Genomic DNA, 17,130 nt, shown 5'->3' on the forward strand with positions numbered 1-17,130 from the left:
AGAATGGATTCCGTTTTATTTTTGGTTAGATTGCACCCAATACGTCTGAACAATAATAGCAAACACATGTTCAAAACCAAGCTAGACACTGGAGCTAGCACCAGTTTTCTGTCACCAAGCATGTTAATAAGCATGTATTTTAACTGATGTGAGTCAATGCTATGACAGTGGGGTTGACAGCTTACAATGGGTCACCAGTCCTTTGTATTGGTACACTGACATTAAAATGCAGCTATGGCAAGTCAGCATGGTCATTGCAAGTTTTCTACTTGTTAGAAACAAATGGTGCAGTAGTATCTGGATTGTGGCATGCAGTGAGCTCAAAATTTGGACCAAAAAATGCACCATTGGTGGAAGAGAATGTTAACAATGACCCAATTGAGTCAGTCCCTGACTTGCAGCTGAATTACCCAGTCAGGTCCAATGCCATGGGGAGTTTCAAAGACGGTGAAGATGTAATTCCTTCGATTCATCCTGCAAGGATGAACAGTACACAGCCATGAAAAACTGAACACTGAATGAGATGATATGAAATGAAAAGTGCAACATCACACCGACTGTGTAGCTCAATTGCTTGTGTACCGAAGTAAGATGGTACAATTTTGATGTGTTTGGACCAAAGATATTTGAATTATGCGCTTAAGAGATCTCCACATAAATTTCTGACATTAGAAGAATTAAATCCATGGTTTGCTGAATCGGTTTTCCCCCAAAATAAATGCAAACCGTGGTTATTGATCTGTACATTTATCAGAAGGATCACAAGGTCTAACCACGTTTAGAATACCATTCGGAATGTATTGTTTGCAGAGATCACCATTGGGCTTATCTGTTAGTTAAGATTTATTCCAGCAACATTTGGATAGTATCACCGAAAATGTTCCAGGTCACTCATGTATATCCCATGAAATTACAATCATGGGATCACTGAGGAAGAGCATGATCAAAATCTTCATGTGATAATAAAAATGCCGCAAAGCAAAGGTCTTGTGTTGAACAGCATAAAGTGCAAAGTAAATATAAGTCACAAAAATTGCTTTGATTCAGTCTTTTCTAACATGGATACATCCTGATCCAGGAAAAGTAGAAGAAATGCAGCCTATGTTTATACCCCAAGACCGAGAAGATTTGCAGCAATGTTGAGTGTTATTTCTTAGCACCCTATATATCCAATTTTGCTAAGAGAGCATTGTTATACCTTTTGAGTTTACCACAAAGAGAAAAGTCATTGAGGTGCCCACACTCTGGATTCTTACCAACACGATGAGAGGTTTTATTAGGGATGTTGCTCATACAATCTAATAATAATAATAATAATGGATGGAGAACTGAAGCCCGGGTCAACACTCATTGCTGACATCACTACAAATCACATGATGCTTCACCTGCAGGTATGAAAAATGTGACCTGTAGGTCATCATGCGGTTGATTCACAATGAGATATAATTGGAATCGTTCCTCATATGAGTTCCAAATCTCACAGTCTTCATCAAATGCATCCATGGCACCCATTTTTCCCACCATTGCAGATTCCGGTTCCTAGGGTTAATACTTAAGAGTCATAGATAGATAGATACTTCAACCAACTTCCTCCCTTCCAATTCTTTTGATACATCTACAAATGCATTGCAGGAACTCACCAAGGCTATTTAGACAGCATGTTCCAAATCCATGACTAGATGATCTAGATGGACAAGGGCAGCATCAGAACACCACTATCATGAAATTCCCCTCCAAACCACCCACCTTTGAAGTATATTGCTGTTCTTTCACTGGCATTGGGTCAAATTCCTGAAACTTCCTCCTCAACAGCACTGTGGGTGTATCTACACCACATGGATTGCAGAGGTTCAAGAAATTAGCTCACCACCACATTCTCAAAGGTAATTAGGGATGTTAATGAATGTTTCCATCACCAATGATGCCCACACCCATGAGTGAATTTTTTAAAATTGCTTTTATAGGAAGGGAATTTCCAGCCTATAACCTGTAACATGGTTGGTAAATAGAGAAACGCTAATTTCCTGTTTGATGTGATCATAATATGATTGCCATTAAAACAAAACTGATAAAACAAAAATCTGAAAATCATATTTTAAAATCATCATTCATTATAGTGTAAAATAGTTACATGGTAGTACAGAACTTGACTATCGCTGAAATAAATGATATGTTGTTGACATTTTTGGTGTGTGACTCATCAGAAGTAAAAAAAATCAATTTCAAAAAAGATGCAATGCCTGGATATGTTCCCTTTGTGTACAAGGGCAGGTCCCTGCGATTGAATATATGTACCAGTAAGCATGTCAGTAGTAACATTATGATAATCTGATAAACTTAAATGTGTTGTTAGTGTAATTCTTAGCACACTCTGGATTGTTCAACCAGTGCTATCCAATCATGGAATCACATCTAACGTTAGATAATATGTTCTGAGTTTTGCAAGCACAGGCTGTTTGAGTACAATCAATACGTAGTCTCATGCAGTATAACTATTTGCTCCTTTTGAAATTTGGCATTCATGAGTCTGTCCCATTGATGGCAAGACATAAATCTAGAACAGCGCGTTTCTATCTTCAGCTATAGTGTGATATATTGTTAGGACATACCATTGGTTTCTTATTTTTTTGGGAAAAGATTTACCCTGATAAATATCCTTACAATATAGTTGGATAAGATATGGAAAATAGATAGTGATTTTAGAATTAGAGAACATGTCCATAAAATAACCAGGCAAAGTTGGTGCCAGGATGTATTTCAATGCTGAGGAAGCTGAATATGGTAAATATAGGTTTGTTAAAAGAAAGAACAAGTTCAGGGAAGGACACACTGATATTGGGACATATATGTTTCAGTTAAATATGGTTAATGATCTGCCATAAGTAATTTATGGTCTCTTAGAGCTTGAATGATTGCCCGGTAGAATGTCAATTTTCCACACATTTCCTCGAATTATTTAGTTTTTTTTCTCTCTTTGTTGACCCCCTGAGCATTGCGAACAGTTGTCCACTATGTAGGGCATGCATTGATCATGTTATTCTTTTCTCACCTTTTTAAAAAACATTTAAACATCTTGTATATTGCGTATTTATTGATGGTTTATTAACGAATCTAGCCTGCATCAGAGCATGAGAGTACTTTGATAAATTCCTTTAATCCAAATCTTTTCAGTACACTTTAAAACTGAAATTTTAAAAAGCAATTTCCGTGCAGGGGAAACATATTATTGGTCTAAATCTGGTGTGCAGTTTGTTGTAATTGAAAATGTCCTTGATGTAAATTTAATGCTTCTAAATTTGGTTATTAGTGACTTCACATATGGTTGACCATGTTTGCGTGATCAGCATTATATTAAAGTTTTGGAAGTAATTAGTGTGTTAAGTTGTGAGCATGGAATTGCAGCCATGACTATTGTTAAAGTCAATTTGAAATCGTCATTCACATGTGATGAAAGTATGTGATAAGGTAAACCAAGAAAGTCCAATTAATCTTCAGAGTGCTCCCAATAAGTATCAGATTAGCAAGACAATTTTTAAACCCTATTTTAAGAGATAAATCTTCCACAGCAGATTGTGTTAATTGTAATTTAGCATGCCTGTGAATGTGGCATTGATCTAACTGGCTGAAAATGGGGAATTAAACTTAAAAAATCTATGCAAAAGTAAAGTGATGAATTCAGTGATGTGAGATTTTTTTTTCCTCATCTTTAAATTTGTGATAAACAGCAGACAAATAAACTGGCTACATGCCCAGAATCTCTGTGAACATCCTGTTTTTGATATGCAAATTTAGTTGGAGATACGTTGGAGCCTGTGACCATGGGTCATCTTCAATAACTACATGAGACAGAAAAATCATGATGTGCCTACAAATTAAAAGTCCTTTTTTCTCTTCATTGGTGTTTGTTCTAGCTTTTTGCAGTCCTTTAAAACATCTCTGGTTACTGGATTTCTACAGAGAGGAAAAGAAAGTCTTGCATATATGTAACACTTTTCATGACCATTGGATGTACAAAAACATTTTACAGCCAATGGTGCACCTTTTGTTGAGTGGCAACTGCTGAAATGTAGGAAATGTGGTAGTCAAATGTGCAGAGGATGTTCCTACAAACGGCAAAGTGACAATGACCAGCTACCTGTTTTTGCGATGTTGGTTAAGAGATAAATATTGGTCAGGACTCCAACGATAATATCTTCTAGGTAGTGCCAAGGGATCTTGAAATGAAAATCGCTTATTGTCACAAGTGGGCTTCAATTAGGTTACTGTGAAAAGCCCCTAGTCGCCACATTCCGACACCTGTTCGGGGAGGCTGGTACGGGAATTGAACCATGCTGCTCGCCAGCCTTGGTCTGCTTTAAAAGCCAGCGATTTAGCCCAGTGTGCTAAACCAGCCCCTTTTACTTTCACCTGAGAGAACAGGTGCTTTCTGCTGAGAGAACAGGTGGTTTAACCTTCAAAAAACAGCACTTCTGACAGTGTAGGATATAGAATGCCAGTGCAATTTTCTTTTCCATTTGCTTTTAAAATACCAGAATGAGCCCTTGTATACAGACAAGATTTAAATATGTCAATGGCTTATCCACTTATTGCTACAAAATTGGAGAACATTGAATATATAGTACCTGGCCTCTATTTTAATGAATTTCTTTCTCTGAAATGAGTATCTGTATTTATATTTCACCTTAACACATCAGAGCTACTCCAAAACACAACAAATTCGTTTACGATACAGAGACTATTGGTATGCACAGCAAGATTTCGCGAAGATCAGAAATGAATGACAGCTCATCTGTTTTATTGCTAAAATAAATACAAAATACTGGGGATGCTGGAAAATGAAATAAAAATAGAAAATGTTGGAAGAAATTATTTCTTCGATGAAGAGTCTATTGTACTCAAAACATTAACTCTGTTTCTCTCTCTACAGATGTTGCCTGTTGTGCTGAGGTTTTTCCAACATTTTCAGTTGAGGGCTTGGGGGTGGTGGTGTGATGTTGATATTTGGAAAACACATTGCTTTTCTTGAAATAGTGCTATGGGACCTTTAATGTCAGTGGAAACCAATGGACTAGACAGACTGAGCTTTACCCAAAGGATGACACCCCTGACAATGCAATACTCACTTAGTATTGCACATACTGTCATCATATATTTATGTTTTCAAGTCTGAAAATGTAATTATAACTTACTAACCTGGTGTGAAAATGATGCTGAATGTGAAATGGGGAGCCAACTCAAACCTGTCTTCTGGGTGGATCAAGGCCCTCATGACTGAAGCTCAAAACAATGTTTGTCCTGGGAGGAGAAAAATAACTTGCTTCAGAGACATAGGTCGGGATTCACCGATATCGCAGCCATGTTTTGACACTGGCGTCAAAACCGGCGCGAGCGACACTGGCGTCAACAGGCATCCAGGTCCAGTAATTCTCCTCTTTGGGGGATAGAATGGCGCCGGAGTGCTATGCACTGCTCCGGTGCCGAATGCTGGCCCTACACAGCCAGGTGCGGGTCCGCGCATTCGCACCACAATCGTTTCCCTGTCGGCGCATGTGCGTAGTTGCCGTCTCCGCGCCGGCCCCCGGGCAATATGGCGGAGCCCTACAGGGGCCCGGCGCGGAGGAACATAGGCTCCCCCCCACTGGAATGAGCGCGCCCGCCGATCGGTAGCCCCCGATCTATATATGTTTCTGGAACCTACCTCTTCATTCACCTGAGAAAGGAGCAATGCTTTGAAAGCTAGTGATTTGAAACAAACCTGTTGGACTTTAACCTGATGTTGTAAGACTTCTAACTTTGCATGGACTTGAATAGTATTATGATCACTATTTCTTTAATATGACATTACCCTGCTTCGTTACACAATGCTAGATATAAGATAGCTTTATCTGTCATCGGTTCCAAGAAACTGTCACAAACACATTCTACAAACTCATCTTCGAGACCATTCTTGCCAATTGATTGTCCCAGTCTATATGAAGATTAAAGCCCCTGCAATTGTTACATTTTCTTTGTAATGGCTCCAATAATTTCTTGTTTAATGCTAAATATTGTTAGGGTCCTTTAAACTATTCCCATCAGTGTTTTCTGATTCCTGCTATTCCTAATTTATACCCATATTGATTCTATTTTATAATCTTCGGAGGCCATATCCTTTCTCACTTAATGTCGTTTTGTTATCCTTTTCTATAAGGGCTATGGACCTTTGCCGTTTTGTCTGTCTTTTTGAAATATTGTGCACTCTGGAATATTTATTTCCCAACCTTTTAAGGGGTTTACACTTCATTGAAACCCAATGATGGCTTTGGTGGGGCTTATGGACAAACCATTGATTGTTGAATTTCAAAGGCAGTGGCACATCAGAGCCTCTTGAGTCTGGTTTGTCAACATTTGTTAGAACAAGGGATTGGAATCCCATTAGCAAGCCAGCATATGTTGCTCACCCCCTATCATCCCTCAGAAACATTTGTTTCAGCAGGGTCTGTAGCTGAGGCATTCTATATTTTGCAGGTGAATACATAGAGTTCTTAGTGAAGCCTTGCCAAGTTTGTCTGTGTGTCTTTGATGGGATCCAGGGCCTGAGCCTTTTCCCTTCTAGATCCCAGAGTTTGTGGACCAGTAATTTGGTCTGGATGGAGTGTGCCTGATGTGGTGACACTTCCACATGAGACATTTTCTGAGATGGAAATCAAGAGTTCCTGCAGGGACCTCACTGATGCTGATATCAGGATTCATTTGAGAGTCTCAAAGGCCTGTCTGGCACATCTGCCTATTGCCCTGACTTCTTCATTGGAGTACGCTGGGTCTGATGATTCTTCCCTTCATCCACCTCCTAGGATGCATCTGGCTCCTCTATCCCCCCTTGGCTGACAATTCCTCAACTCTTTGTTGCGCTAAGTTATGGTGGGCTCTGTGATCTGTACTGTAGTGCTGGTTTGATTGGTCTAGACAGGGGAAATTCATCTTCAGTAATCCAAAGATCTATTCTATTGTTGCTCTTATTGAAGTTTGGGAGACATTGTACCTCTGTACAATGTACTGCTGGGCTTCGTGGGTTCTGTATACATGTCATGAGCCAGGTCTTCTGTGGATGCCCACTGTCACCGAGCAGCAAACCCTGTCAGTTGTGAGCTGCTCATTGTTGGAATGAAATGGTTTATGATGTTACTGGCTGTTCTCAGGGAGCTCTCAGCACCACTCAGTTAGCCCTTGTTTTTTTCTTTATTGGTTCATGGGATGCGGGCGTCATTGGGTCAGCATTTATTGACCATTTAAGAGTCAATTGCATTTAAGAATCACCATATTGCTGTGGGTCTGGAGTCACATGTATGCTAGACCAGGTAAGGATGGCAGATTTCCTTTCCTAAAGGGCAGTAGTAAACCAGATGGGTTCTTACAACAATCCACAACAGTTTCATGGTCATCATTAGATTATCAGACTTTTAATTCCAGATTTTTATTGAATTCAAATTTCACCATCTGCCATGGTGGGATTCAAACCAGGATCCCCAGAACATTACCCTGGGTCTCTGGATTATTATTCCAGAGACAATACCACTATGCCACTGTCTCCCATTGGAGTGCTGTGGCAATGCAGCTATGGAGCCATATACAGTAGATCTGACCGCCTAGCTCTCAGGGTCTGGGTGAATCGTGCAAAACTATCAACCTTATGAACATGGCATTATTAAGCTCCCTTGTGCATCTGTGTGTGGCTGACTGGGAGATGTCACACATTTACCCTGTGGAGTCCTGGAATGGCCTCATGGCATAGAATTCAAGGCAGCAGTGACTTTTAAAGCTATTGGCAGAGAATTGTCTGTTTCCACCTCCCTCCTCGACCTGGTCCCTGGTCACTTCTTCTATGCAGCTATGAACTTAGGCACTCTCACTCTCGCTGCAAACCATCATGTTGCATCTTCCGTCAGTCATCCTTGACTATCCTTTATTAGTTTTGACTCTCCATCCATCACCCTAGCCCTGCCCTCTGTTACCGTCAAGCTATTCACAATCACCCTTAGAGGAGCCCACATATGTGCAAAGACGAGGCTGAGGCAATTGCAGTGATATTCAGCCAGAAGTGCCGGGTGGATAATCCATCTCAGTCTCCCCCGGAGGTCCCCAGGAACACAGATGTCAATCTTCAGTCAATACGATTCACTCCACGTGATATTAAGAAATGGCTGAAGGCACTGGATACTGCCAAGACTATGGGCCCTGACAATATTCTAGCAATAGTACTGAAGACTTGTGCTCTAGAACTTGCCTCACCCATAGCCATGCTGTTCTCGTACAGCTACAACACTGGCATCTGCCCGGCAATGTGGAAAATGGCCCAGGTTTGTCCTGTACGCAAGTAACAGGACAAATGCAACATAGCCAATTGCCGCCCAATCAATCTACTCTCCATCATCAACAAAGTGCTATAAGAAGACATTAACAGTCCTATCAAGCGGTATGTACTCAGCAATAAACTGCTCACAGACGCTCAGTTGAGCTTCTACCCGGGTCACTTATCTCCTGACCTCATTGCAGCCTTTGTTCAAACATGGACAAAAGAGATGAATGCCAGAGGTGAGTTGAGAGTGACTGCCCTTGACATCAGGCCAACATTTGACTGAGTATGGCATCAAGGAAGCCCTAGCTAAACTTGTGTCAATGCGAATCAAGGGGGAAACTCTGCTGGTTGGAGTCATACCTGGCACAAAGAAAAATGGTTGTGGTGGTTGGAGGTCAATCATCTCAGCTCCAGGACATAACTGCAGGAGTTCCTCAGGGTAGTGTCCTCGGCCAAACCATCTTCAACTGCTACATCAATGACCTCTCTTCCATCATACGGTCAGAAGTGGGGAGTTTGCGGATGAACGCACAATGTTCAGTACCAATCAGGACTCCTCAGATAATGAAGCAGACCATGTCCAAATGCAGCAAGACCTGGATAATAACCAGGCTTGGGCATACAGAGGTGCCAGGCAATGACCATCTCCTACAAAAGAGGATCTAACCATCGGCCCTTGACATTCAATGGCATTACCATCACTGAATCACCCACAGTCAACATCCTGGGGTTTATCATTGATCAGAAGCTGAACTGGACGAGCCATATTAATACTGTGGCTACCAGGGCAGGTCAAAGGCTCGGAATCCTCACCCCCTGACCCCCCAAAGATTGTTCACCATCTGCAAGGCATAAGTCAGGAGTGCATTGGAATACTGCCTGGATGAGTGCAGCTCTGAAAATACTCAAGAAGCTCGACACCATCCAGGACAAAGCAGCCCGCTTGATTGCTCCCCCTTTCACAAACGTTCAAACCCTCCACCACCGATGAACAGTGGCAGTCGTGTGTACCATCTACAAGATGCACTGCAGTAATTCACTAAGGTTCCTTAGATAGCACCTTCCAAACCCACGACCACTACCATCCAGAAGGACAAGAGCAGCCGATAGCTGGGAACCCCACCACTTGGAGGTTCCCCTCCAAATCACTCACCACCCTGACTTGGAAATGCATCATTGGTCCTTCACTGTCGTTGGGGCAAAATCCTGGCACACCCTCCCTAACAGCACTGTGGGTATACCTACACCTCAAGGACTACAGCAATTCCCCACAACCTCTGAAGGGCAACAAGGATGGGCAATAAATGCTGGCCTAACCAGCGACGCCTACATCCCATAAAGGACTAAAAAAAAAAATCAACTGACAACCTAGAGCCATGCCCACCACCATTGAACTGACTCTGGCACCCTGAACCTGCCCCACCTTCACCATCACCCTTGACTGTCCTCTATCATCTTTTACTTGACCGCGGTTACCCTCCCAACCTCACCACTGACCTGCCCTCAAACATCCTTGATCTCTCCACTATCGTGCTTGAACTACCTTCCTCAGAGATTTACCTTCTCTCTGTCACCGGCTCCCTCCGTTTGTCCCCCATTACCCTTCTTAAGTCCTCCATGACCCACTCTCCCATCCATGGACCACCATGTCCTGACTTCTCTGGATAACCACCACCAAGCTCAATGCAGCAGAGCAACCTCCTGTCCCCTACTCCAACAAAATTTCCATACAAGAAAAGCTGCTCGTACTCACTCCAAATCTACCAGGAAGACTACCTCGTCGGAAGCACACCACCTTTAACCAGTCGTGTATCTGTAGGCACATGTTTCTCATTTGTTGCAACTTAATTGTAAAGGTATAATTTAGTTTCCCAGTCCCAGGAGCTCCTGACATCAAGTTAGAAATCTACAGGCACCTGACAATCTGCAAACCTTCTTCATCACGAGAAAATTGAGCTCTAATTGAGCTTGAGACCGGAGCAATGATTTTAAAGGGAAAGGCTGAACATCACAATTGTATACTCAAACACAGTCTACAAATGTGAGGTTACCGAAGACAATCCAAACATGCTACCAGCAAATATTTGTTAATGCCCTGTTTTTTTTAATCTTGTTTGTTGTAGCTCTTGCAATGGGCTTTTTTGTTACATTTTCCTCACTCTTTATCTCTTTGTAACCCATGTGATACCCTGACCTAACGGTTGGTAACTGGAATTGCTCTGTGCCTCGGCAAACATTAGTAGGTAATGAGTTAATTTGAGTCTGTGTTAAGGTGACTCCTGCTCTGATTTTTCTTTCTGTCCAAGTGGGTTGGTTCAGGAGCCTCCTCATGGTGCATCCAGTTGACAGTGTGATTGAGATTAAGCGCTCAAGATATAAAGAAATTGAGACCTACATTTGTATTCTGTTATTCTATCCCATCAGCACTCAAGCTCCAACATGTGTTGTTACACCGCCATGAACGTTAATATCACTTTCATTGCCTATTTGGTTGAAAATCATAGGATATTGGAGTATTGCCATCTGCACCAGAAAATGTCATTCCCAATTTTGGCCACAGCAGTGGGAAGTTTCAGATGAAGGCAATATCAATAAAATAAATATAAGTAAAAATTTAGACTGCTCATGTTTACCTGCTAATTGCTTACTTGATCTGCCTTTAATGGAGACCTGGGGATTTCCGGCCCTGTTGGAGCAGGAGCAGGGCTGTAAAATGGGGCGAGCCATTCAAAGGTTCATTGCCTTTCGTGAGACCGTAAAATCCCGCTGGCGTAAAATTCGGCCCCAGAAAATGTGCAGGCTCGTTTCTCAGCTTCTGAAAGTACTGCAAAGAGGGAAAGACTGGTGTATTAATAGTAGAATCTGTACGTGCATACTATTTAGATTGCAAATTGTTCAAATTTAAATCTACTTATGCCAGTAAAATGGATGAGCGAAACTCACAGAAATGAATTAAAACACAGAAATATAATTTTTCACAGACTCTGGCAACTTCCCAAGGAAATATATTGGAAAACAAGGGGCTCATCGAGTCACTCAATCAGACCAAGGCCAGCAGCGCACTCATCCAGGAATCTCTCAATGAATCATTCAAATTACAAGTCTCTTTAGATCAGGTATTGTGGATTTTCAAAAAAATTATAACCAAAGAATTTATACAATTGAATTAAGTAAAAAGCAACAAAGACAATCTGCATGTACTGTACATTTAATTAATTTCAAAGTTTTGAAAGTAACTTTTTATGTATGTTATTATTAATATACTTTACAACTTTAATTATTTACAAAGCACAATTATCGATCAACTGTGGTTTCAACTAAATTCCTTTATTAGTTTATCGTACTTGTGTCTATCTAACATCATTTATGTGAATTACTTACTGAATTTTATTATGTTTATTTTTAAATTGATGATGTTGAAAAATAAAATGTTTCCTGGAGTCACCTGCAGGCATTATTTTGGGTGTTTTGCCTGCGGCCCATTTCCAATATAAGTCTGATCACAATCCTCCCAAATTCAGAGACTTATGTCACCTGGCTAGCATTGGCATCAGGCATCAATCACAAAGCACATCTGAATGGATTTGTGGGGTTGTTGTCCTGCATGTTCGAATGACTTAGGCCTGAAACTTTGCTCCCAGTTTGGAGTGCAGAGATAGGATTTTGACAGCTCCGCAAACATGACCTGGAAGAAAATGCTCCAGAAGTTATGAGTTTCATTCCAGCATGGCGGGCTTCTCTGGGAGTTGGGCTGTGCAACCCTGGAACAAGTGCGGCATTGTAGCACAGTGGTTAGCACTGCTGCTTCAGAGCACAAAGACCTGGGTTCGATTCTGAATTTGGATGACTGTGTGGAATTTGCATGTTCTCCCCATGTCTGCATGGCTTTCTTCCGGGTACTCGGGTTTCTGCCCACAGTCCAAAGATGTGCACGTTAGGTGGATTAGCCATGCTGAATTCCACCTTAGTGTCCAAAGATTAGTTGGTATTACGGTGATGGGGCAGGGGAGTGGGTCGAGGTTAGGGTGCCCTTTCAATGGGCTGAATGGCCTCCTTCTGCACTGTAGCAATTCAATGATTCTATGTGTGGAGGCTGGGTGGAAGTCCTGCCTCTGTGCTCTGGCACTGTGCCCAAGATTTTTAAAAGAGTAAAATAACATCCTTACCCCCAGGACTCCCCCCCCCCCCCCACCACATGCCTCATCCATGTGAGCTGATGCCATCTTGTGTTCTCCAGGGACCCTCATACCCTTCATGCCAACCTATAACCCTCTACCCCCCTCATGGCCCAGTATAGCCCCTATACCCACTTAGTGTCAACTCATGCCTGCCCATGCCCCCACCCATCACCCTTTGTCCTTAGACCTACCATGCTCACTCACCCAGGCCTCAGGACCCATGCTGAGATTAAATAAAATAAAGCTCGAAGTGTCTTTGTGGACTTAATTTTTAAAATCTCATAAAAATCCATTCACTATATTTACATTCCCTCAACCACATATTAAATGCTTAATCCCTTATAAAAACAGTGTAATTCATAGTACTACTTTAAAGAGTCTGTAAATACTCAGCTCTGTCAATCATTCTGAAATGGAATGCACTCTACTGTGGGAATAAAAGATTGTGAAATCAGTCATGGAGCACAAGTCCAGTAATGATTACCCTCGGGCTTACATCACCAGAGTAAAATAGCAAGCAATGATTTTTTAAATACTCCACACAATCTTTTTCAAAATTTAAAGGGCAGCCGTTTTCAATTTCTTGACAGCTTGATATTTGCTTTAGGCAGTGTTGACAGTTCCTCTTGCCAGTTTAGGTGACAGTTCCAATGAGTTTGTATACTTTGCACACACCTTCATGTCCACTTTTAAAATCCATATGGGCAGTTTACCTCTCCCAAAGGGCAGCTTACCTCTCCGAAAGATGTCCTGGGATCATAACCAAAGTAGCACCCTACCTTGCCAAAGCACTCAACAAAGTTTTGACCTGCTTCTATCAGGTTGCATGTTCTGACATCATGGATGGGATTCTCCGTTGGCCGATGGCGAAATTAGGAAAGGCAATTTGATGGAGAATCGGTTCGGATGCCGAAAATGTGGCGGCCGCCGATTTGACGCCAAATCGCAATTCTCCATCACCTCGACAGCGGCGTCAATGAGTACCGGAATGCTCTTAGAGTAGAAACTGTTTGCATGTCAATCGCGGGCCCGACCTGGTATTCTCTGGGACCTCCACGATACTCTGCCTCCGATGGGCCGAGTTCCCGACGGCGTGGTTCTCTTGTGCTTTTAAAGATCATGAAACCTGCATCGTGGTTGCTGTGGGAGAGAGAGAGGAGGTAGGACACGCAAAGGGGCGGCTGCGGGCTGGCGGCTGGTCACAGGGTGGGTGGGGGGGCGGAGGGGGGGGGGGCACCGAGGGAACAGGCCAAGTGGTCGGGGTGACGCCCCCATAGTACTGGGGTGCTGTCCAGGCATGGACCGCCATTACAGTGGCCATCTTGCTGCGCACCCACTGACCACGCACCATGGCCCCTGGTTCTGCAGAGTGACATCAGTCCCCCCAGCCACGCACAACAGCCCCACCCCCTCCCCGCATCAAGCCCCCCTCTCCCCCAACCCAGCCGCCACCCACCGAAGGCCCACCCAGGGCAGCACCTACAGTAGCCCCTGGCAAGGGCAGTGCAAGCCAACATCCCTGGCATCAGGGATGGACGCCAGGACTAGAGCACCGGTGGGGCAACAGGTGCGGGGATGGGGGGGGGGAGGAAGAGACATGCGGTGGCAGAGCCCGCAGATGGGCTGTTTAGCACAGGGCTAAATCGCTGGCTTTGAAAGCAGACCAAGGTAGGCCAGCAGCACGGTTCAATTCCCGTAACAGCCTCCCCGAACAGGCGCCGGAATGTGGTGACTAGGGGCTTTTCACAGTAACTTCATTTGAAGCCTACTTGTGACACTAAGTGATTTTCATTTTTTTCATTTCAGTGCCAACCAGAGGCACCATCTAGACCGGTGGACCTGGTTGGGCACGGGGGTACACACCATCCAACAGGTCGACCTTTCACCCGCTGCAGCCCTGGGGATGCCCTGCGGCTGTACGAGCGGGCGCTGCTCGAGTAGGAGGAGGAAGCTGCAGCAGCGGAGTGTGCAGCAGGGAGACCGGTGGCAGTAGCCCAGGTTGGAGAGCCAGCTGCCCAACAGGCCGAGGAGAAGGAGGTGCCAAGAAGTCGGCGCATGAGGCCTCGTATGTACTGGCACTGCCCGTCATTCGAGGTCTGCCAGACCAAGCATGACGTCGAAGACTCTGGCTGAGCAGAGAGACACAGCGTCATATTTGCCAGATGATGGCATACCTGACACCACAAGGGAATGGGGAGGACACCCGCTGCCGGTGGCCGTCAAGGTGATGGTCGCACTGATATTTTATGCGACGGGTTCCTTCCAGGCGCCAAGTGGGGATATGTCCGGGATCTCAAAGACCTTGGTGCGCAGGTGCATCCATGCGGTCACGGAGGCCCTATATGCCTAGGCAGATTAACACACCTACTTCAATGTGGACCGAGCCCACCAGGATGCCCGGGCAGTGAGGTTCACTGCCATCAACGGGATGCCCTGGGTCCAGGAGGTGATCATAGAACATACAGTGCAGAAGGAGGCCATACGGCCCATCGAGTCTGCACCGACACACTTAAGCCCTCACTTCCACCCTATCCCTGTAACCCAATAACCCCTCCTAACCTTTTTTGGTCATTAAGGGCAATTTATCATGGCCAATCCACCTAACCTGCACGTCTTGGACTGTGGGAGGAAACCGGAGCACCCGGAGGAAACCCACGCAGACACTGGGAGGACGTGCAGACTCCGCACAGACAGTGACCCAGCAGGGAATCGAACATGGTACCCTGGCGCTGTGAAGCCACAGTGCTAATTATTTGTGTTACCGTGCTGCCCGATCGATGGGATGTATGTTCCCTATGAGCACTGGCTGATGTCAGGCCACTCTACAAGAGGTTCCATTCGATGAATGTGCTGCTGATATGTGACGATCAGCTGCGCACCATACAACTCTGTTCCCGGTACCCGGGCAGTGTGCACGACACCTTCATCCTGACATATTTGACGTTTCCTGACATGTTCGAGGCCCCCCCCCGGTGAGGGATTGGCTCCTGGGTGATACGGTTATCCGCTGCGGTCGTGACTGCTGACCCATATCCAGCAGCCACAGATCGACGTGGAGACCCTATACAACGACTCCCATGCAGCGACCAAGGGTGTGATTGAGCGGTGCTTCGGTCTCCTGAAAATGCGGTTCAGATGTCTGGACCGCTCTGGAGGGGCCTTCCAGTATGATGCTGAGAGGGTCGCCCGCATCATGGCAGCCTGCTGTGTCCTCCCAACATCGCGCAGCAGAGGGGCGAGGTGCTGGAGGAGGAGGATGAAGGCAGGCCTCGTCCGCCGAGGAGGATGCGGAGGAGGCCAGGCACACGGACACCGCGTCCCAACCCCATACCCCCTCACTTCCCCTTCCGTGATACATACATGCCGCACTACGGGGTGGGGGCCCTGGGTTTGCAGTAACACTGGGTCTGGTCCATGTCATGGAGGATGATGACAACCCAATCTGTGATGAGGTCTGGTGCTCCACATCATATGACAGCGTCTGACTCCTGCCAACGGTAGCACTTTCCACCGTCCACCCGGGTGATCCCTACATGCAAGCTGGCCATTGCATCACATGGTCCCATCGGATCCCTGGGGTGGCAGTGGTGCGGATGGTCAGGAGGGAAGGGGGGAGGAGGATGGTGGGGAGCATGGGCCACCTGCAGGCTCCATTCCCCGTACAACATCCACCCATTTCACCCCCCCCCCCCCCCCCCCCCCCCCCGTGACCAACTCACCCAGCCCACCACTCACACCCATTAGACAGAGCACCGAGACAGGTTGGAACAGTGGTAACAGTTGATTATTGTGAACAAGTATTTTCAGTTTTGTGCCCTAGCCCCTATAACTAAACTGTGCCCTACACCCGTGCCAACATAACTGGTGTCTACTTTTCTGGCCTTACGGGTCTTAATGCTACATCTAGGTGCATTCCCTGATGGTACTGCAGGAGTGGAGGTGACCTGCTGTGATTCCCACCCTGCGACATGGGTCCCCAATGGCGGGCGTCTTCTGGGGTGACTGGGCCTGGACGGGCTTGGCTGCTGCTCGATTGTGCCACCACCTTCTGGGTTTGTTTCACATCAGTCAGTGACTGCGTCATCTCCTGGGACTGGGCCACCTTCCTTTGTGTTTGTGTCACGTTGGCCAGCGGCTGGGCAATGCGGCCGACGTTCCTACCCATGGCCTGCTGTGACTGTGCCATGCTCAGAGGTGACGCTGCGATATGGTCACCTGTGAGGCGGAAACCCTGTCCTGGGCCTCAGCCAGAGCCTGCACAGAATGTCCCAGGCCTTGGACATGCTGATCCTTGGTCCAAACCGTCGCCTCCAATGGCTCCACCACAGTCGCCACCTGTGCGGTGTTGGCCTGGGTGGCACGCATGGCCATCACCACCTCCTGCTATTGCACGCGGTTGGACTCCTCCAACTGCGCCTGCAGGTGCTGGATGCTCACCGACAATCCCTCATATAGTCCCTGGCTCTGCGACTGCATCTCCACAATCGATGGGACTGTCCGTCCAGAAGCCCGAGACCCATCTGGAGGGCAGCTAGTTCCTCGGGTCGTTCGGCCTGTCGTCCGACCGTCCGCCCCTCAGTTGCTCCTACTTCCACCTGCTGTACTGGAGCAATTGTG

General features: G+C 45.4%; 1 protein-coding gene across 3 annotated transcripts in view; it reads left to right on the forward strand.

Moving 5' to 3' along the window:
• dync2h1 (dynein cytoplasmic 2 heavy chain 1) overlaps positions 1 to 17,130 on the forward strand; it is an 866,357-nt gene that overhangs the window by 480,551 nt on the left and 368,676 nt on the right. For all 3 annotated transcript variants that reach the window (XM_072476728.1, XM_072476730.1, XM_072476729.1), the window contains one exon: positions 11,317 to 11,451. In XM_072476728.1, the coding sequence (XP_072332829.1) occupies positions 11,317 to 11,451 (135 nt within the window). The remainder of the gene's footprint in view (positions 1 to 11,316; positions 11,452 to 17,130) is intronic.

This window comes from Scyliorhinus torazame, chromosome 15 (genome assembly GCF_047496885.1).
Source record: "Scyliorhinus torazame isolate Kashiwa2021f chromosome 15, sScyTor2.1, whole genome shotgun sequence".
Classification (NCBI taxonomy): Eukaryota; Metazoa; Chordata; class Chondrichthyes; order Carcharhiniformes; family Scyliorhinidae; genus Scyliorhinus; species Scyliorhinus torazame.